The sequence below is a fragment of the Plectropomus leopardus genome, chromosome 13, assembly GCF_008729295.1.
Source record: "Plectropomus leopardus isolate mb chromosome 13, YSFRI_Pleo_2.0, whole genome shotgun sequence".
Classification (NCBI taxonomy): domain Eukaryota; kingdom Metazoa; phylum Chordata; class Actinopteri; order Perciformes; family Serranidae; genus Plectropomus; species Plectropomus leopardus.
The window spans coordinates 17,382,646-17,405,609 of NC_056475.1; the positions used below are offsets into that span (position 1 = coordinate 17,382,646).

The 22,964-nt window shown below is 38.4% G+C and overlaps 1 protein-coding gene and 1 non-coding gene across 2 annotated transcripts; one reads left to right on the plus strand and one right to left on the minus strand.

Moving 5' to 3' along the window:
- Positions 1-1,152: 1,152 nt before the first annotated feature.
- aldh3a2b (aldehyde dehydrogenase 3 family, member A2b) lies at positions 1,153-13,682 on the minus strand. Its single transcript, XM_042499737.1, has 11 exons — positions 13,572-13,682; positions 11,815-11,977; positions 9,913-10,144; positions 7,126-7,211; positions 5,253-5,461; positions 5,044-5,161; positions 4,634-4,775; positions 4,309-4,475; positions 4,122-4,221; positions 2,418-2,656; positions 1,153-2,164 (listed from the first exon to the last, which is right to left on the minus strand). The coding sequence occupies exons 2-11, from the start codon at positions 11,974-11,976 to the stop codon at positions 2,150-2,152; spliced, it is 1,470 nt and encodes a 489-aa protein (XP_042355671.1). The 5' UTR covers position 11,977; positions 13,572-13,682; the 3' UTR covers positions 1,153-2,149.
- A 9,011-nt stretch (positions 13,683-22,693) lies between these two features.
- On the plus strand, positions 22,694-22,767 carry trnat-agu. Its single transcript has one exon. It is a non-coding gene; the product is annotated as a tRNA-Thr (tRNA).
- The last annotated feature ends 197 nt before the right edge of the window (positions 22,768-22,964 follow it).

Sequence of the window (22,964 nt, forward strand, 5' to 3'; positions counted from 1 at the left end):
AGTCATCAGGTGTGTAAATGTGGAAAGGCAGACACCTGGTGGCAAAAGCAGATACTGTGGTGTTATTTACTGTTTTTTTGTGTGTTAAACTGATATTTGCTCCCTTTTTAGGTTAAAAACTGCGCCACAGTCCCAGCAATGCCAGTTCAAAATGGGTTCAAGCGCAAAGTGCATTTACAACAGACAATTACAGGATTAAAGAGGCACTCTACCTATCTTACACAAAGTCTGTTTACAGGTCTTGGGAAGTATGAATGCCTATGTGAAAAAAATGTACACCGCGTACATCTGGCTTTTTTAACATATGTGTATAATCAGCATTTACGCCCGGGTCAAATGACTCTGTAGTAGTCAGGGGTATCTCGTCTCAGACTCAGCACTGAGGGAAAAACACGAAGGTTAATGCACTAATTTTAGCCCCTTAACCTGCGAGATGCAATGACGGGCCACAAAATACTGTCCTTCTCCACCTAAGCAGCGCTAAAACATTGTTCCAAATTAGTCTGCACCGAGTTGGAAATAGAGGCGGAATAAGTAAGAGATATACAAAAAAAGTAAACACTGTAAAGTTTTCACGGCCATCCATGTTGCTTTTGACTGTCTACTGACCTGCTCCTTGGCCTGTCCAAAACACAAATACACAGAGAGGTACACTGATCTGCTGCAGAGGCATGTACACAGCTCCAGTTTACTAGCAATGGAAAAGGAGTCTACCATCTATTTTTAGCTGGTTCATCCATGTTTAAAAAACCTGTTTACATTTTAGATAAGCTGTAATAAGTCTGATAAACTGCGTTAAATATCACATTGCCAGCTTTAACTGGGGCTGAAGACTGTGATTTTGAAAATATTGAAAAATCTGGAGGTACAAAGATAGAGAAAATGAGTTTACCTGACCTCTGTAGCCGCTATCTCTGCTGCAGGTTAGCGTCTAAACGTTGCATTCACCACTGCTAGAATAACGCTCCCTGCTCCTGGGGTTACACACTCTGGCCGACTGTCACACTGGCTCAAGACTCACTGCAACACTTTTCTAGAACAGAGCCATCGTTAGTGTTTTATCAGCAACACCTGCGCTTTTCCAAGCTATTTAAAGTCAAAATGCGAAAAAGAAATAATCAAAAATAAAATCAAAGTCAAATCCCAAACGGATACATGTAGAAATATATTTATTTGAATAATAATTCAATATAGAAATACATGTATATTTATTCATATATTCATTACAAAGCCCTTAAAATTGTAATGGTGTGATAAAAGAACAAAACCTTTAGCAACTACTGTTATTTCAAGGTTAACAAAAATAATACGATGTTGCTTAATTTTGTTAAAGGCATTTGGTGCTTTTGTTAAAAATGCAATAAAAGCATCATTTACATGATCCTGTTTGATTCCAGCAGGATGTAGTGAACTAAAGGGGGACTAAAATGTCTGGGACCAAACACTGACACCTCAGAGACAGACTGGACATGTTGTCTTCGTCTCTGCTCTCACAGTGAAAAAACAACAAACCCACACTGAAAACATCAAGTGCCTTCAGGCTGAATGTTGAGTTAATGGCTGATCCATCAGTGAAATGGAAAGGACACAAAGTTAACGAAATAAAAACATTAATATTTGGCAAAAACATTTCATTATGCAGAAATTGCAGCAAACCTTATCTGTTTCAGCCCTTCATTGAACACTAATTGTTTGTTAGCAAATGCTACAAGTCTCGTTGATATCACAGTAAAGTGTTACACATTTTCTTACTTCATTTAAAATCGTTCAGAGCAGGATCACAGCATTATATTGTACGTTACAATATGTAGGTATTTTTTAAGTATGCAAACCTGATCTAACAGGTTAAAGTAGAGCGTACTACACAAATGTAAGAGCCATACATGGGAATAAATAATTACCTCATTAAAATAAGATGCTTGCTACACTGAGCTGCGATAAACTTCTGACACCATTAATGAAATGTAAAACGGATTAAGGCCTAAATAACCACATTGAAGATTAAAGGTGTTTACAGGTGTATTATAGCGGCTCTGTGCAGACGCCGACCTGGTTGACACAGAAACTCGTTGATGAGCTGGTATAAAATCTCTGGTCTTACAGGCCGAGGAAATAAGACACTTGTTGTCTGGGAAGCAGTTGGACGTCTTCAGAGGAGATAATTCTGGAAAAGAAAAGGAAAATGTATCCAACTGTCATCTATAAATAAAATGAAATATTATCTGACAGGACAGCTTCAGCGTGAGAGGGGGAGAGAGAAGGGGTGACGTGCAGCCTTTGTACATTTTGTACATCTCCTTTGTACGTGGGGTGACCGGGTGAACTAGTGACCGCCCGGCTTTCTCACGCCACACAATGTCGACATGTTCTTATCTTTTCGGTGCTTTGCTGTGTTTCTCTTTTCCTCTGCGACTTACCTGCAGCACAACAGCAGCCACCATTGCCATGACGGCCAGGAGCGCCATCCGTCCAATCCAGCCCAGGTCTACGTTCTGCAGGATGAAGAAGCGCGCCCAGCCCAGTTTCTTGGCTGTGTGAGGCGGGTACCGCATGCTGTTCACACCCTCCATCTTCAGCTGCTTGATGAGACAGCTACGCAGGTGGCTCAGCTGGTCAAAGCTGAACTTGCCGTGGTAGCAGCCCATACCACTGTTTCCTGTCCATGAAAACACACGCATGAGGTTTGACACATCGGCCCCTTGTTTGGTGGATTTAAATCAGCCAGCCTGTGACACTGAGGACGATGTCACTCAGGCAATATAAAACTGAACAGAGTTGAAAGCAGAGAAAACTATGTTGATGTGGGAGAATATAGGAATGTAAGCTGCATTAAAGTGGTGCTTCACAAGTTAAAATAGACTTTATGATAAACTTTGGAAACTTCGTGTATTAGGAAGGTTACTCCAGTTCATTGAACCGTGAGCACTAAAATATCTGATGTCAGGATTTTCATGAACAAACCAACAAGAGAAGAGATTTCAAAACATTTGGGTTACCACATAATGCTAACTGAACACTGACAAAATATTTAACATTACACATATTATTTTTCTGTCTCTTTTCTTCTTTTTTCTTTTGTTTAGTCAATATGTTGCACATTCAGTCCTCTTTATTTTAAACACTGAGCTGAACGTCATGTTAGAATTTATATTTTACACATTTTAATTGTACATTTCCATTTAATATTGACTTACAGTACTTGCTCTCTTTGTTCATATTGACTGCTGTGCACCACCACACCGTGACTGTGCGCTGCTTTCACTGCAGCAGCTTTTTATGCCTTTTACTCCTCCATATTTTTATTATTTAATTATCTGGTAAAATCTGATGACTGTGTTGGATTATATTTTTAACTGTGGCAATTTACCAGAGTAGCACTCTGAATTTCATTGTATGGAATATAATGGCATATATATGGTATATAATGGCAATAAAGGGATTCTATTCTATTTATATGAAAACCTGTTTCTGCTTCTGAACCAAAGATACAGTATGTTCAGTGTGATAGAATAATTATCTCCAGCAAGTTTAAAGTCTTTGCCAAGTTTTTCAAACAAAACTGAAATGAAAGACAACCAGTGGAGATCTGAAAGTTATGAAATCAATTTTAAAAGTAATCAATGATGCACTGTACACATGGTTTGTATTTATTTTCTGCCAAAATTAGCTTGTGTACATCTCGGGTAAACCTGCAAAAATAACTACATACTTTTTAACCCACTGCCACTAGTCTAGGGCTTTGTACACGGCTCTTCAGCAGACAAGCATATGTGTGTGTGGGCAACGAGACAAGATTTTTGTACTGGAAGCGTTCTGGTTTTGGAAAAGGCTTTGATTGCCTGCAGCTTCATAGTGTGGGTGGGGAACAATAGAGTCATTGGCCAAAAATGCAGCCTTGTGACCCATCAGCTATTGCCTAATAATGAATCAACTTTCCAGTTTCCAAACCAATTATTTTTTGGTCGAAATGCTCTGAACAGTTCAAAATTAGGTGCTGGAATCAGAACAAAACCTGTTCCATGTTGGTGGAAAAGGAGTATGAGAGAATAAGCAAAAGATGTTGTAAGTGAACTCTTGTTTATGGTATCCTTTCTGCAAGAGCTGTCTCTGCGTGTACTCACCCACTCCTCCGAAAGGCAGAGAGCTGACTGAGTAGTGCACGAGACAGTCATTTGCCAGCAGTCCTCCACTGGAGGTCTCCTCCGTCATTCTCTTGATCACCTTTACAGAGAAGATTCGTGTTATGTTCGTGAGTTTGAATCAACATACTACATGTGGAAGTCTGTTTCCATGTGTGTTGGTGAATACCTTGTTATCAGATGAGAAGACGTAGAGGGCCAGAGGTTTCTCTCTCTTATTGATAAACTTGATGGCTTCATCCAGGCCGCTGACCGACAGGATGGGGAGCAGAGGTCCAAATATCTCCTCCTGCATCACCTTTGCCTCTGGCTTCACGTCACGCAGAACTGTGGGGGCTAAACACGACAGAGAAACACTATTTACCAAATGCATGTTTTTCATTGTCTGTTCTTTATTTCTTAAATTTGTCTTATTTATTGTATGATGAAAACCTTTAAAAAATCAGTCCTGATTGATTTTTATGCGAGGAGTTAGCGGCTGTCAGAAGGATTACCGATGTAGCAGTCTGATTCGTCGTTGTCTCCTCCTGCAGCCACGGTGCTGTCCTCCAACATGTTCATTATCCTCTTGAAGTGGCGCTGGTTGATGATGCGTCCATAGTCAGGGCAGGTCTTTGGGTTGTCTGTGTAGAACTCCTGCCAGACGAAATAATCTTTAACACACAAATATTACTGAAAAAACTAATTACCAGAAGAAATACTCTCCAAAACCACTGATACACTTCTGTTTTAAACCCAGTTAGTTTTCCTCTTCGACAACATTTCTGAAATAACAGCTGCCAGCTATTAATCATTCTAGGGCCTTTGATAAGGAATATTTTGGACAGAATCACCTGTTTGTTTGTTTTTTAAAGTAACTGTGGCATAAATTACTTTTTGCTGTGTGTTTTCAGGTTTTCACTACCTTTATGGACTTCTTAACCTCCTCGATGACCCGGTCCTGGATGCTGGGCTCACACAGGATGTAGTCTGGGGCGATGCAGGTCTGACCACAGTTAGTGTACTTCCCCCAGGCAACACGTCTACACAATAGTGGAAAAATTAACAGGAAGGTTTCAGCTACAAGCCATAAAAATATGCATTTAACCAAACCATATTTAATAATGTTCTGACCGGCAGGCTATGCTGATGTCACAGTTCTTGTCGATGTAACAGGGGCTCTTGCCGCCCAGCTCCAGCGTGACAGGCGTCAGGTGTTTGGCAGCAGCCTCCATGATCACTTTGCCCACCGTGCTGTTGCCGGTGTAGAAGATGTGATCAAACCTCTGACGCAGCAGCTCCTGGGTCTCTGACACTCCTCCGGTTACGACGGGGTAAAGCTCCTGAAACACAGAGTAGAAACACACATTCAGTAACCAAAATGCAGAATGTACAAAGATCCTCAAGAAGCCTGTTAATGTCTTTGTAGCGCTCAATTTTAATTCAGTCTTGTGATACGTCTTTTTTGTCTGTGTAAATATTTTGCAGAAATAATAGAGATTTAAAAACAAAATGGTTGCAGGTTATTTGCACATTTAAACAGCCAAGCAAGCATCTTTACGTTACCCGTTATGAGTATTTGTGTGCATGATTGTGCATGTAAAGTTTATTTACTATAATTAAGGTGAACAGGTGCAGGTACACTGTGTCATTTCAAACAGAGCCAGCAGAAAAAAATGCTTGAAAATAACCCCATTTAAGAAGGTATTTTTATTTTAAACCTATCATCACCATTATTTAAATAATTGATATTATATAATATTTTCTGTTCAGTTATGTATAACATATGTGCAATCATGTGACTATTATGGTGCATTAAATACAGATAGTGATAATTCCATATAACTATACTGCATTTTTTGAAAAGAGAGGAACTCGACGACATAAACGACATAAACGGGCTGGATGAACCTGCAGGCAACAAGTCATAGCAACATATGCGCATATTTATTTATTTAGTGTCATATTGTGATGTTTGACCTTATACCAATCTTCTGTTAATAGCAAGGCATCTGAGCACTTAATGTCATGGTTTATTGTCTTTTGTCAGTATGTGTTGTACTTTTGAATGTGTCTGGATGGTTGCTTCCTCTTTTAACTGCAAAACAAAACTACCTGCAGGTACAACTAAAGTAACCTAGACCTGCATCACCAGAAAACTGAAACTAATGTTGCATGTGATCCACATAAAACGAAGGAAAATTATTTTTCCCACAACTTGATCGATTTGCCTGGTGTGGACGCGATCAATGCCTTGTCTTTCAGACGTGCTAACACTACTAACTTAATCATCTTATACCTGTGTACCTTATACACTAACTATACGCTGCTGTCAGGCTGATGTTACTAGTTAAAGTTCGCTAACTTCCTCTACCTAACAGAAATCTCCAGGGCTGAAAAATGAGGCAAACACTGAAGTGCTAAAAACTGCAGCTCCTCTTACGGACAATTGAGACCGGCTGCAGAAGCGAATTCAGCACAACTGACAGAAAAAAACATGTTTACAGCCTGTGAACATCAGTTTTGTTCTCTATAGCTAATTTCAACATGACAGCTGTAGAGGAGGTGAATTTTTATGTAACTCACCGCTTTACATTTTATTAAGGCTTTAAATTAGGCATAATTAATGGGCAAGCGGCTTTGTGGACAGGCTATCTACCGAAAGTGTCCTTTGCTTACAGTCAGATCCACCCATAGCTTCTCCACAACACCAGCCTCTCGTCCAAAAATGGTCACTCCTGGCTCCTGCATCCATTATTTTTACACTCTTTGTTTTCTACCCTCTAGGTTAACTGTCCCCAGGGGTCTGGTGGAACACTTAAAAGTTTGGGGTGTCACTAAAAACATGCAGCAGTTGTCACAACACTTCATCTGCTCAGTGTTTCCTGCTGTTTACCTGCTGATACATGACGTCATATGCAAAGAGGCGTCTGTAAGGAACAACAATACTCACGTCTAACAAATTCTAGGAAACGGGTTAAACTGATGTTAGGTGACTCATCCTTACTTTGTCGATGTAAAGCGGCAGGAGTTCCTCCATGACCTTTGCGGTGTGAACACAGACCTCGGATGGCTTGATCACAGCTGCATTACCTGGAAAATTAAGTAACAAAAGCAGCAGATATTACAAGACAGAAGGATCGTTTATTTTTCTTTCCTCTAAAACTGTTCCCTTTTTTCTTGTTTGCCACCAGCGTACCTTCATTTAAACCTGCAATAACTTGAATTTTTGGCCACTTGGGGGCAGCAGACATAAGTTATGAACACAGCACTGAGATTAGCATTTGTTTAGTTGATGTGGGAACTTAACAAACAGATGCTCATTTATAGAACCTGCATTCAGAGAGCAACATTAGCACTAATCTGGAGTCAGTGTGCACTGTGTTTGTGGTCCGTACCCAGTCCTGAGGGAAATGTCTGTTTAGCTCTATGCACTGTCCAAATGTAATCTGTTTTGTTGAGACTTGCTTGTTTATTTTTGCTAACATAAGAGCATTTTTACATGGCTATAGATTGTCACAACAACTCCGAAGACATTTCCATTCAGTGCTAGTTTAGATTATCTGACTTACACCTACAGTGCCTCTTTGTCATGTTACCTGTTGGTTATCAAACAAATGCTACATCTGGCCAATTTTATTTGAAGTTACTTTCTCCCATTTTTTTCATTGTCATCACTATAAAATGCACTTATCACTATTTAAGATGGAGAATTTTATTCCTGCAACCTTTAATATACCTTTAGAACCTGTTTATACCTGATATTAAGTCCAAATCCAGTCCAGTGACTCAGACCCTTGGACTTACACATCAGCAGCAGCTATAACCCAGAATTTATTTTTTATGAATATTTTCAGCTGTGGTACTCTACTGTTTCTAATGCAAAACACGACATGCAATTTTGACTTGAAGCCCTCTACATTTTCATGCAATATTAATTCAACTGTGCAAAATTTCAACTGTACAATAAACTCTTATTTAATAGCAAATTCTTACCTATTGTCCTGTTGCATCATTCGGAGTATGATGCACATATTTGGACATATTTGTTATATTTCTATTTCATACACAACATATCTTTTCTTATATTTTCTTTTTTATAATGTTTTCATGTTCATATGTAAATATAAACATATATCTATATATTGTGTTACATATGGTGGCATAATGCACTTTTTTCTTGAATACTTCTTATTCTATATCTAATTTCTAATTGAAAATGTGTTGTGCGACCGTCCATCATTTTGCCCGATGGAAAAACAGCTGCACTGGACTCTCCCCAAGCGCTATCAAGACTAGTGAGCAGCAAGCGAGAGTGTAGACACAATAACTGTGCACAGGGCCCTTTGGCCTCTAGTATATGTGATGTGGGCAGTAACATAATCTAAACACAGGTGGGCAGCTGAAAAAGGATGATGGACTCAGGTGATCCCCACTGAAATGCACGTTAATACAAAGTGTAAACAGGCTCTTATAGTTTTCTTATCTGCTGTCAAAAGGTGGTGCATGATGACAACAGCACACACAATTTCTGCTCCTGTAACTGTACTTATGTTTTCATATCACAATATATATAATATAAATCTTAATCATTTTGTCTGGGGCTGGTGGTGTCAGCTGCCTTTGACCCAGTCTTTTATTTTGATTATCTGACTTGTGACTTGCTCTGCAGATACGATTCTAACAGTAAGATCAGATAAAGCTGGAGCAAAGAATAAAGTCCACGCTGTGCAAACACTGCAGCCTGACAGGACTCCGTTCATTTAAGCCTTCCAGCCATTGATGTTTTTAGTCTAAACAGGTTTTATCCAAATGAGCTGTGGACCTGCAGCAGCCATCGTAACACTAACATGTAAAACTATCACTGCGGGGACGAGTAACAAACAAAAGATTCAAGTAAATAAAGAATAAGACAAAAGACTGTAAAAATACTGCTGTGTCATGCTAAAAAGTCACAAGCAAACACTCCACACTGAGGTTTGCATCACAAAGTAATCAGCTCCAGTAGAAACACTCAGAGCTGGGTGACCATTAAAGGGAAGCTTTCGAGAGAGACATGAATCATTCATGAGTTCGCTGATTATCTTGGAGATGAGTGATTCATTCAGCCTTGTCCTCTGAGCCTGCGCTGATAGCAACAACACATAAGGTTGAAAAATGTACTCTCACATGTGCATACACACCAACATGGACACACAATCACCTGCATGTGTGTTAAATAAACGTTAGTAGACACAAAATATTCCTCAGAATCTACTGCTAATCTCTAGTGGCTTTTGACCTTTTAATCACAAACAGATTAAAGAAGATTAAGGAATGAAGAATGTTGGGCAATGCTTGGATTAAACAGGAACTGGTTACAATCACAAGACAAAGAAACTGACCAGGACTAAAAAATAAAATAAAAGAGAACTGAAAATACACACTGCCTCCAAAAATGAGACTGAGCTTTTGTGGTTTCTGCATGTTTGTTAGTTGATCATCTGAGAGTTATGTGAGCTTTGATGTGCCTCTACTCCACATGTTGACCCCTAATGCTAGTTTTTGTAATTCTGAAATTGCTGGACAAAGGACAGTGGACAAAGGACAGCAGTCTTGCGTCAGTGTTTCAAAATTCATCTGTCAGAGATTAGACAGATCCCCTCTCAAAGGTCATTAAAGAGGGAAGTGACAATAAAATCCTGATAGAATGTGAACGCTGACCTTGTTACATCAGACACATGCAGACACACACTGCCCTTTCCTCCACCACACCCCTCACACACACACACACACACACAGCATGCAAAAGTACCCGCGGCGATGGCTCCTATGAGCGGCTGGATGGTGACAGCCCAGGGGTAGTTCCAGGCCCCGATGATGAGCACCAGCCCCAGCGGCTCCGGCTGGATGAAGACGGTGTCTGAGATGGTCAGCAAGTTCTTCCCCACGGGCCGAGGAGCAGCCCACTCCTTCAGCTTCTTGATGGCGAGGCCTATTTCGCCCTCCAGACCCAGAGTCTCGTACATCTGCGTCCCCACCTCGCTCTGGAAGACAATAATATTGGACATGCTGATGTTCTTGGTTTTTTTTAATGGTATATTTCATTCTAAAAGCTGTTTGCAAACCCAAAAAGTTTCATAAGAACTTGAATTACGTCCTTTGTGGAGATTTTAGTGTGGTTTATATTCTACCTTCTACGTCATTTTTTTAAACCTGTTTCACAACTGTTGTTTGTTTTTGGGTGTCTTAGATTCTTCTGTAAAAAAGATCTTATTCGTTTTTTTGTTCATTTGATTCTGTTCTTATTTTCTAATCTGTCAAAATGTTAGACATCTAATGTCTGTCGAGATTAAGGTTTTTGAGCTGTGGAAACACCAGGATCAACACTGAAAATAAGAGCAGGAGTTTATTGATCTATCTCTGACAACAGCCCCTTTTACACTGCTTGTTCGAGGTGGGAATATCACTGTCATGCCACCTTACCGTTCTGTACATAAGATGCAATTGCAGAATGAGGAGACAGAGTGGTCTTGCCTTTAATCCACCATGGGAGGTAGTAACAGAGCAGAAACGATGTCTCTGTTAACAGGCATAACTGGCAGGATGGGACCATGGGTAGGATGGGTGTGACGTTTTGATGACAAGTCGAAATTCTGGAAATAAAGATATCCTGGAACTCCTTACCCTCCGAGCAGAAGATGAGATCAGCTGCCATATAAAGCCCAGTGTACACTGTACGATTTTGGGCTGTCGCAGTTGAAAGATGACCAGTGTGAAAGAAAAGTGGCGATATCTTCGGTTGTGGCTCTAAAACAGATGTCCTATGTCATATAGTGAGAGAGATTCAAGAACGTCCGTTGTCGCGGTCTCTGATCAAAGACAGCCTGGGATAAAATTTTGGCAATGTCAGATTGTTACGATCTACGTCTACTAACCAACCAATAAAAATGCAGCATGAAATGATGCACAGATCAGCATGACTTTGCTAAATGCTAATAAATACTTCCACCTCTCGTTGCAAAATTGGTGTGCCAAGTTGGCTTCGTCTCCCCAGCCACGACCGCGGCCACATTCTCCTTCTCCTCCTGTTCTTCAAACTTTTTTCGACACTCATAAATGCACAGTGTCACACAGTGTAGCTTGCACTAAACTTAAAAGACAGATGAAATCTAACAGTCTGTAGGAGGCCTTAGAGGGGGAGTAAATGATTGTCTGTGCAATTGTTATTGCCACTGCTTTTGTTTATAAAGCGCTGCTGACATGTATGTTGTATGTCACACTAGAGGCAGACGCTGTTGTGTTTTATGTCACGCCTCTTTTGGCTCTGCGATGCTGGCATGCTGTCTAGAACCACACACTGGAGGGGCATGATGCCACGGTTGTTTGGTTCTGTGCAAAAACGCAAAGGTGACATACAGAAGGGACTTCTTAGCGGCCCTGTTGCATAATCTTTGTGTAAAAAGGGCATGTGTCTGATCCTTATGTCATGTAGATGAAACCATGAAAACCTGTAATAATCACTATTTACAGTTTGTATATAGAATCTAAACGACTAGGAGCTAATTGCCTGTAGCTTAATTTAACAAACGAAGAAACACAAACGTCTGAGCCAACAAACTCAAATTAGTTTTATTCTCAGACTCCGACTCGCAAGCTTGTCTGAGACCAGGTATCAATTATTTTGGACACCGAGGAAGAACCACTCACTGCTCACCTTATTGAGGTCTTTCTTGATGGCATCTGAGATCACGCTTTGTTTCTCAGTGAATAACCGCTGCAGGTTTTTCAGCTGGTGGATCCGATGCTCTAAACATTTGGACCTGCCTGTTTCAAAGGCTTTCCTGGCGCGAGCCACCGCCTGCTGCTCCCGGGACATCCTAGGAAAAAAAGAAACAAAAAACAGACAGATAGTTTTAGTCTGCTGTTCCGAAACATTGATCAAGTTAAGTACAATAACTGCCTTTGATTTCTTAAACATGTGAAAGTTTGCAAGGAAAAGTTGCTCCATTTTTTTTTTGAACTCTTGTCTGGTCCATGGACACTGAAACTGTTTAATCATTTCATGTGATTGGCTATAGACCACACACTGTAGAAAATAAGTGATGCATTAATCAATAATGAAACCGATTATTAGTTTTAGCCCTATTACTGTTGCATTAATTAATGTTTCAATTATTTCCTGTTTAATCAAGAAATAATCAGAGGATGCGAAAAAAAAAATGCCAATCACAATTTCCCAGAACAAAAGCTTGAGTTTTTAAATGTTTTGTTTTGTCTAACAAACAGTTCAAATCCTAAATGTATTCAGTGGAGCTGGAATCAGACTATTTTAGCAGTTTTTTGTTTCATTAAAGGACTCATAAAGACAAATCTTTTATCAAAATAGTTTTCTGTCAATCAACAACTTTTTGCAGCTATAATCCGATATGAGTGAATCCCTTAATACTTTTGATAGTTTTAGTACAATTTGCATTTTGTACTTGATGCAACAGAATTCATGACTTTTACTTGAAGTATTTTTCTACATTGTGTCAGAGATAGTTTTACTTTTAAATTGTGATGTGACAGGCAGTTGTCCAAATGACACACAAAAATTATGTTTTATTATATTACTCTTATCATTATACACATACTTTAACATATCCATATTTTTCTGTTTTTTTATTTTATGATTAAGTTTTTGTTTTTGTCTTGATCTGGGTGATGATTTGATTTGTAATATTGGCCTTGTCTTAGTCCTGTCTTGGTTTTGTGTTGCTTTTTATTTCAATTGCTACTAATACTTTTGATTAATCTTTACTGAATTGGACAATATTTTTTTAAACTGTCCTTAAGTGTCCATTTTGAAAAAAAAAATACAGATTGAGGGAAAAAAGATAGTTTTACTTGAGTTCAACATGTGAATAATTCTTGGACTGATGCAACAGTATATTGCTTTTATAAAAGCAGTCAAACCACTGGACGCTGAGCCTGAAGGAAACCAGTTCAGCCAATAACCTCTTTGCAGTGGTCCAGTTTAAATGCCCCTTGCTGAATGGTAGCCTGTTGTCTGCGCTGCTCTTTGTTTATAGAAAACGGTGAATGTGTTATAATAGGATTGTAATAGGAAACCTCTATGAGAAACAGCAACTGGGTCAAAGTTAAAGGTGCAGCTAAACATACAATAAACCGTAATAATGACATCCGCGCAGGTCATAATGTAGCCTACAGTTAGCTTGACATTACACCATTATAATTTTGTTATTGAACTTAAATAATTCTGCAGTTATGATTTAACATCTTCCTAATATGTAGCAGTAATAAATCGGTGTTCTGACAGTTAACGGGGCTGTTTTTCTTTACACATTTATGATGTTTATCGGGTCGTTTTCGGCGAACTTTCACAGTTTCGTCCGTCGCCGAGCCGTTAGATCGACTGTCTTAAAACAACAGCGAGAAAACGCTACAAAAATGGGTTTGTTTAATTCCTACCTGATTTCTTGGAGTTACGGTTGATGTCTTGAGATGCCTCTCGGGCTTGGTGGTGAGACAAGCAGCAGCAGAGGAGCTGAACAGCGGAGAGACCCTGCTGTCCTTCGCCGTTAGGTCACACCCCTGCAGGGGGAGGACCGAGCTGCCGCCGCGGGGTTAGCTTTAGCCGCATTAGCCTCATGTTTCCATGGCAGTGAATCCCTCAGTTACATCACTTTAGTCCTGGCTAAAAAAAAAATAAAAAAAATCACATTGACTCAATAAACTACCATGACATTTTGTTTCAAATTCTCCAATCCAACATTTCTCCTATAGTTACACAATGAGGTCGACCTTTTGGCTTTTCACGTTAAATAAGTTAGGGACTGTGCTTTATTTATCGGGGCAGTAGGGTGGCTAGGATGGTGATGTGGCCCTACAATGATCACCCTAAAATAACATAAAGGTATTTAAGGGTATTTTTTTGTGATAACATTATGCTTGGTGATATGACAAAATACTTATGTATATATTAAAAAAAGGAATTATGAATTATAAGAAAAAAATTGCAACAAAATAATGTATAAAACACAAATGCTAACATTTTACATATATACATATATATATATATATATATATATATATATATTTTCTGGTCATAATAAACTGCCTGCTTTTGGGATTTTTTATAGAAAAAACATGAATTATATCATCCATTTATTGGTTTTGGGTTCTGGCAATAAATAAATATAAAAAAACAGCTATTTAAAGTTGAATGTTCCCCTACGCCAAATCAAAAACCACAACTCCCTCCCAAATGCTTAAAAATGATTTGAAGTGTCTTTCCCATTTTGCCACACTCCCTCCCCTCAGCATTAACTAACAGTCCCTTAACAAACACAAACACACACACACACACACACTTGCGTACATAATAGTTCAGTCAATAATTTATCAAGCTGTGTTGTCCCGATCCTTGCTTTTTATATCAATTTCTGTGTAAGCCGACATGAGAGCGATGCAAACAAGTCAAATTCCTTGTATGTGTACACACACTGGGTCCATAAAGATGATTCTTGTTCTGATGTTTGCACTGCACTTTGTCTGTTAACATTAGCCATTACCTAGGTACACCTTCACAGAGCAGCTAGCCTGGCTATTGACTCTAGTCTGGTATGTGTGTGTGTGTGTGTGTGTGTGTGTGTGTGTGTGTGTGTATGACACATCTGATGTATAAAAATCCTTGAATAACATTTTTAAGTTGAGTATCATCATCATCAAAAGCAAAGATTTAAAAGAATGAAAAGTAGAGTATTATTATCGAAATAATTAGATCAAAATAAAATCAGAAACAATTTACTCGTAAGAGAAGTATAAACTAATATCAAAATCAACAATGATATCAAATGCAGTATTTATTCAGCTCTCTGTTGTGGATTTAGCCCTCTCTTATCAAATGCCAGCAGTCGCACTTCAGCTTTAAATCTCAGCACCATGTGAAGTATCTGACATGATGATCCAGTCTGATATTCCTGGAAATCCTGAATTTTATTCCTGTTCAGGGGTGAAATCCCGTCATCTCTCCAGTAAAGCTAAAATCAGAATAAAACCTGAGTCAAGGAGTTTATTTATTTAATTAATCAATTTTATGTTTATTTTAATAAGGACATGTCCCCCGATGCCATATACCAGACTCTATAGCTCATGATAGTTTGCAGCACGTGTCAACAGGAGAAAAACACAACACCAAACATAAACAGTACACAAAAGTCACCCTTGTGAAAGAGTCAGAAACATGTTGATCTGATTTAGATCTCTTTAGAGCTGCACTTTTTTCAATTTGGTAAAACTTTGTGTGAATAAATACTTCCCTATGACTTAAAATGTGTTTAGAAGAGTGCTTCTTTAAATAATATCTGTAAAATCTTTACCTCATTAGACTATATATATATGTCACCACTGACGTTTTGTATCCAAACACTATTACAGTACACAGCATTATGTCTTAATGTACAGAGAGCTGACAGTGACAACTTTTTGGATGGCTATAAGTATTCAAAGTGTCACCCGGGTGTTTCATCCTCATTTAGACTGTTTTTGTCTACATAATAAATTTATTTAATTGAACAAAAGCTGAAAACCACAATTTCCTTCACGGACTTTCTGCTGCTCTCTGAACTTTCATCCAAAGCTGAAGTCACACCGACCTGCTACATCTCAGCGCTGTAAACTCTGCTGACAGAATATTTCAGCTTCTTGTCCTCGGCATTCCTCCTGAGCCGTAATATCTGTTTATTTTGTAACTATAGCTGCACTAAATCATGCTTCCTGCTTTCCCTTCCTTCCCTTCTGAGTGGTTTGCTCTTTTATCCAAAGCCAAACTGGAATCACACTCAGCTTCTATTTCTCAGATCCAAGAAGGGTTTTTACAGCACGGGACACGCTGCGAGGAGTACCCTCCTCATCTCAGCCACGCAGCACACTGGATCAGGCCCAAAAATCTCTCAGGCTGACAGGAAATGTGGACGGAGCTTCCACATCAAACAGCAGACTGAGGAATGGTGTTTGTGTATTGTGAGGGAAGGAGCGAGGATGTAGGTGAGGGAGAGGAGGGCACAGCGTCATTCACACCTGAGTGTCAATCCTGATTTCTTAGAGAAAAGTGTGGACACAGAAGACCAGCATTTCTCTGTGTGCACACCTGAGCTTGTGATGTATAAACTGCAGCATTCAGACACAGAAAGGACAGTTTGTGTATTGTGAGGTTTGTTTTTTTTTTAAAGTAAGATTAGTATTTTGAGCCCATATAAACTTGAGCAAATTCACTTAATTTATTTTAAAAACTTGGGAAGAATGCAATGAGCAACAAAGGGAGGAATGACCCAAAAATTAACTAGAAATTTGTTTAAATAGTACAAAAAATTAGAAAGAAAGAAACAAAAAAATCACAAGCAAACAAGAAATGACAAAAAGACAAAAAAAAGTATAACTCTGTAACATAAAAGTAAATATGTAATTGTGATAATTATGATTATGATTATGATTTTTTCCCCCTAGAAATAAGTAAAAAGTACAATTACCTGAAAATTATGAAATAAATAAATAAAAAAAAGAAAGAAAACAATAACTAAACGGAAAGAAAACAATAACAAAACGGAACGCAAACAATAATAAAACGGAAAGCAAACAACACTTGACGAAAAGTCCTTTAAAAATTCTATAATTCTGTCATATAATTTTCAATATGTAATTATGAATATAGTTTTTTCCCTAAAAATTAGTAAAAAGGACAATACAATTACCTGAAAATTACCATATATATAGTTTTTTTTTTTTTTTTTTTTTTTTTTTTTAAAATCCCTTATAATTTCCCCCCAGCTTTAAAAAAATAATTCTCTATATAATCTGTATAATAATAATAATAATAATGAAATAATAATAATAATAACAATAAAGAAGAAGAAGAAGAAGAAGAAGAAGAATGGGTCTAAATTGACATGCATGTCAATGATCATTTTTAGTGTTTAACCACAATTATTATTATTTTTATTATTTATTATTATTATTATTTATTAATTTTTGTCCCATACATATATAGATAGATGACAAACTAAGGGGAAAAAGAACATAAAGCCTCTTGAAGTAGGTCAAGTCCCCAAAACAGAAGTGTCTGAGCTCTACTTGAGGGGTTAAACCAAAATGCGTTCCATCATTTGGTGTTTCCATGATGGTGAAGGAGAGTGTTATCATACATACCCTGTGTGGGAAGAATGTTAGTTAGTTATAATTCTCTATTTGTTTTTATTCCCCTTTAATTTGTCACCTGACTGTGTACTCAGCTACTGTATCTGTCTGGGTTGTGTAGGCCCATTACTTTCATTACATTTTTTAATGTTTGTAGTCTGAACAAAACCTGTTATATTGCTGAAGAATTATGTTGTATTTGGAATATAACATGACTGGCAGACGATAGATAGATAGATAGATAGATAGATAGATAGATAGATAGATATAGTGTGTTGATGAAACTATACTTATACTTTAAGTGAAATCCGTTTTTATGCGTTACATTAACATACACTGAACAGGACTTCTGTACTATACACACTTTAGGTCAGCTTAATTATTTAAACTTAAGATATTTGCACTGCGACTCTACTTCTAAAAAACTGTACAGTCCCTCCGTTGCACCTTTTGTACATACTTTTTGTGTCCTTTATATTCTACTTTGTCATTATATATATTTGAATTGCTTCTAAATTTTATGTTCTATTCTATATAAATTCACTACTTCATTCTTCATTTATGTTAATTGTTTTGCACCAAAACACCAAGACACATTCCTTGTATATGTGAATGTACTTGATAATAAAACTAGATTCTGATTCTGATTTTATTAACTGGTCTAATGCTGCCACCCAGTGGCTTATTTACACCTCTCACGCTTGTGTCTCAAAAGCAACAAATATTGGACGCTGGACTGACTTTATACATCAGAATAAGAAAAGGGACTTATTGCTAAGTAGGCTTTCACTTACAAATAATTTGCTTTTGTTTTTAGTGCATACATTAGACACAAAAAAAACATATAATGAGGAATAAAAAATAAGGTAAAGTACTGAAACACCCTTGAACTTAAATGTAGAATAGAATATGTAAAAATAGAGTCGAGATACTTCAAAAGTACTGCAACATAAAAATATGTACAATTTAGTATCTGCAGTTTTACAAAAAAAAACTCAAAGCAGGGTCTGTGCAAAAGTCCACATGCCTGTAGAAAAAAGTAACAAAAATATATTTTAATACACTGGAAATATCTATAAATCGTAAATGCCAAATACAAGAGTAATTACTCCATCTGATTTGACGCTTATAAACTCTATAACCATTACTCCATGTTTCTATTTGACAAACATATTCAGTTTCAGGGGTCACTGAGGCTCTAGCAGCACGTGACCCTGTTTCGGCAGCCCATCAGCTTTTCGGTTTCGATATAATTGTTGTCCTAATGTGAATCATGTGACAGTCAGCAGCAGTTTGAGTTATGATCTTAATGGTCTATTGTTGGCGGATGTAGGAGTAAATGAGGAATACTTTACTGCAGTTATGAGCCAATCATCGGTGTTAATGCCTCATCTTCAGTCTGTTATGGCTCCAAAATCACGTGCTCTCCATATGACCACACCTGACAAGACATAATCACCAAAATGCATACATGTCAATATTTGAAGAAAAAAAAAAAAAAAAACTTAAAGCAATAAATACACACAGTTCACTTTAAACCATTTTTATGTCTTAGTTTTTAGCGATGTGTGTGAGACTTATATTTAGAAATTTAAATTTCCGTTTCTAATGGCCCATACACTGTGAGTCTGACACCAGCCTGGGAACTGGCTGCGCACTGGACTGTGCGTTATCCGGTGTTTTGATGTCTCGATCGGTGGAAACGCAACCGACCAGGAAGGAGAAAAAGTAGCCTGATTTGTCACCTCGACACAATACACTTCCACTATCCACACACACAGTTTTTCCTCTGATGCGCACCAGGAGGCAGAGCGCTGTGGAGGAGAGGATGTGCCTCAGACTGAAAAGTGTGACTGTTGTCTTACCTGCCATGTCATTAGCCTTGTGTTACCGAGCCAAACATGTATTTATTTTATTTTTAATATTATTATTAAATGACTTTGGGAGTCTAAAACCAAATAGATATTTTACCCAACCCCGCGCGCCAAGGGCTAAGTGAAGAATTTCCATCGAGCACTTGAAAAGATGTTTAATAAATGTCTATTACACGTCTATTTTACTGTAGACGTTTACATTTATTTGTCTTCAGACGTTTAGATTTTGGTTATTCAAGGATGAAAAGTTAAAGTTCAGGACATCTATTTTAGCCCAATTAAAACAGCAAACAGGATATGTGTAGGCCTATGTAACAAAACTAAACATTCATAGTGTAAACACGGGGGTATGCAGTACTTTTGTAAGTTATTTGCAGGGTTTTCCATTTTTAATATATTTAATGATTATTTCAATATATGGTCTACAATCGGCGATGAATTCTGGTCTATAACAACAAACAACGTGGAAAAGATGTTTAAATGTAGTCTATTACTCCGTGGGATAAAAAAAACAAACATATTTTTTGTCATTTTATACTCTCCAAACTTATATATTATAGTCTAGAAATGATCTTAGATGCAGATATTTCCCAGAGGATGTCAGTCTAGTGTGACCCTCACACTCCTGCAGAACAGGACGAGCTCAGTCTGGGCTAAATGGGCACATTAATGGGTCATCACCTATTAGCCGGACAGCCGTTAATAGGTGTGTAACACATCAAAGGCACGCGTTTGTGAGGCTTGACCAAATCCACGAGCTGTGCATGAGGGTGGGGTGCAAGGGGGTCGTTTTGTGTCTGTCAAGCGAAGTATAAAAGCCTCTGGTGTCCTGCTTTTCACCACTGTCGAGGAGAGACTTGAGTGAGCACACTCCCCTCTGGCTTTGTGTTTTGAGAAGAATGGCATACGGGTTGGATTTTGCAGGTAACCTTCCGGAGATGAACACGTTTTACTCGGGACATTATTGGCCCGCTGCGCGCCTGGATATGAACAACAACGACGATTACGCACAGGACTCCAGCAGAGGTAAATGACTGAATACCTTTATTTTGTTACACTTAGACAACAGCTAAGGGGAGATAATGCCAACATTTTCTCGTTTTTTGTTTTTGATTGTTTAACGCTTTGAAATCTGATCTAATTGGCTTTTTCTTAAAAAAAAAAAAAAAAAAAAACAAAGGAGGGAAAGAAAAAAAAATGATCAAAAAAGCTTAAAAGCTTTTTTAAAAAATATGTTATAGAATTATTATTAATTTTATTTTTTTTTAATTTATTCAACATAAAGAAATGTCACATAGAAAACACAACACAGAGGAGATGATCAAAATAAATTCAAATACGTATCATTCCTTTGGCCTTTTCATGTCCATCCTCAACAAGTCTAAGTATATCCTACTTCACAGAGGTCCCTACTAATTCAGCATATACCTCTAACTTTACCATTATAGTCTAATGAAAAGAGTACAAGAAATATATGACAAAACAGTAATAATAATGGTTAAATACAAAGTAAAATGAAAAACAAAACAGAGAGTTAAAGGAGAAATTAAAGATATGCTTAAAAAGCAAAAACAAGTGAATTATATCAAAGAACATTTTACAGGTCATTTACTTTTTTCCCCACTTTTGTTGTGCTGTTTTTTTGTATAATTTTGTTGTACTTTTTTTTTTTCAAATACATATTTGGGTTATTCCTTTTTAAGTTGCTCCTTGCCTGCTTCTGATGTTTTTGAAAAAGATTAAGCCACTTTGCACAGGTTTCAAAGGGTTAAATATTTCAGAGTTTTACCATGTCCTTGAAAGTCCATCTATACACACACATCTCCAAATTTACTGTCTCACCTAAAAATGTGTTTAATTGCAATTCAGAAGTCAGAAAAACGAACAAGTAACTAACATTTTGCCCTCTCCCTGCAGTGCGTCATGATGCTCCCCACAAGATGCGCTCGGACACCCAGCGTCGCCGGAAGCGCACGACCTTCAGCAAGGCACAGCTGAGCGAGCTGGAGAGGACCTTCTCCATCACACAGTATCCGGACATTAAAATCAAGGAGTCTCTTGCATCTATTACTGGGCTTCCAGAGTCTAAAATCCAGGTATGACATGTGCTTCACAGACTTCCCATGCGTAATTTTGTATAATGCTCCAGTGTGCCATTACAAACGAATAACCGCATTTCATTCTTTACAACAGGTCTGGTTTCAAAATCGACGCGCGCGCTATTTCAAGAGCAAGAAACCAACCAGAGAGGTCCCCAGACCCTCCACAGTCAACCCTCATCATGAGTTGTCCTACACTCAAAGTCCCAGTCCACTTTTACCCCAGATGACTCCGTCTTTCCATGCTGCCAGCTTACCGTCCCCACCAGGCTACCCTGCTCCAAGTCTACCTCAGTCCACCAGGCTCTCAAGCATCCTGGGTATCCAGGCCATGTCCCTGCCCGCACCAACATCCCCTGTCGCTGCCGACCAAGCTACATCCAGCTCCCCTTATGGTCTCCAAGGACTACCCGATGATCACTACAGTCAAACTGCAAACTTCACTGATCACTGCCGGGACGTGTTCCCACACAGCGGGCTCAGTGAGTGGGATCTCACAGAGGACTTTGAGGCTTTCCTCAGGGGTGCACAGGGACCCCAGCCTGAGGGGAGCCGCTGCGCTGCGGTCGGACATCCTGGACCCAAGGAGAGCGTCCCAGACCATCAGAGCTTTTCCAGCACACACGAGTCCTTGGACGACCTGTCCAATTTGTGCTTTCAGGACCTGGGCGATTTCAGTCTGTCGGATTTAGACATTTCAGCGGCAATGATAGATTATCTTTTGAGTTAAGTGATGAAAGAAAAAAAGGCTATTTAAAACCACATTGTAAATAAAGCTGTAACAGCTAGACCAGAGATACTCAACTTGCTTTGCTTAGGGGCCATAAAAAATGACAGGAGGCCAGTGGCCAGTAGCAGCAGCCCCATACCTGATTTTAGGACTTTAGGACATTTCTAGGATTTTAGGACATTTTTAAGGGTTTTAGGATGTTTCTAGGATTTTAGGACATTTCTAGGATTTCAGGACATTTCTAGCATTCCAGGACATTTGCAGAATTTTGGGACATTTGTAGGATTTAAGGACATTTCTTGAATTGTAAACATTAGGGGCATATCCTCCACTGACACTATTTTTTTGATAAACAAGCTCTATTTTTATGCAGTTTTATACACCCTGGCACCTTATGTAGCCTATGCTAAAAATACAAAAAAAAATGTAGATCACTTTATTTTTACTTCAAATTAAAATACGGTTGGAGGGGGCAACCAGTACACTATCAGGGGCCAGATTTAGCTGTAAGTTGAGTATCACTGAGCTAGACTATTTATGGTGAGACTTTCCTGAAGAAAGGACTTTCTGAGGTGAATTAAATGTATAGATTAAGTTATTTACAAAGTGTACATAAATTTTACGAATTAAAATATTAACTCTGAAATTGTGTGTGGTTTTCATTCATAACGTCTACTGTCCTCCTCGTCATCACGTGGCGCCGTGGCTTAGTTGGTTAAAGCGCCTGTCTAGTAAACAGGAGATCCTGGGTTCGAATCCCAGCGGTGCCTTTTCCTCGCAGGTTCAATAAACAGTGCTTGCAATAAAGCTACTACATTACACGGAAATGTTTAGTCAGACTGTAACAGCTTTTTTTGTTATCCTATAATAACAAGATACCACGGTAGCATGAAGGAAACATGCATCACAGTGGGAACCGGAAGTGATTTCCTGAGTGGTTTTCAGCCCGTTAAAACAAAATCGATAT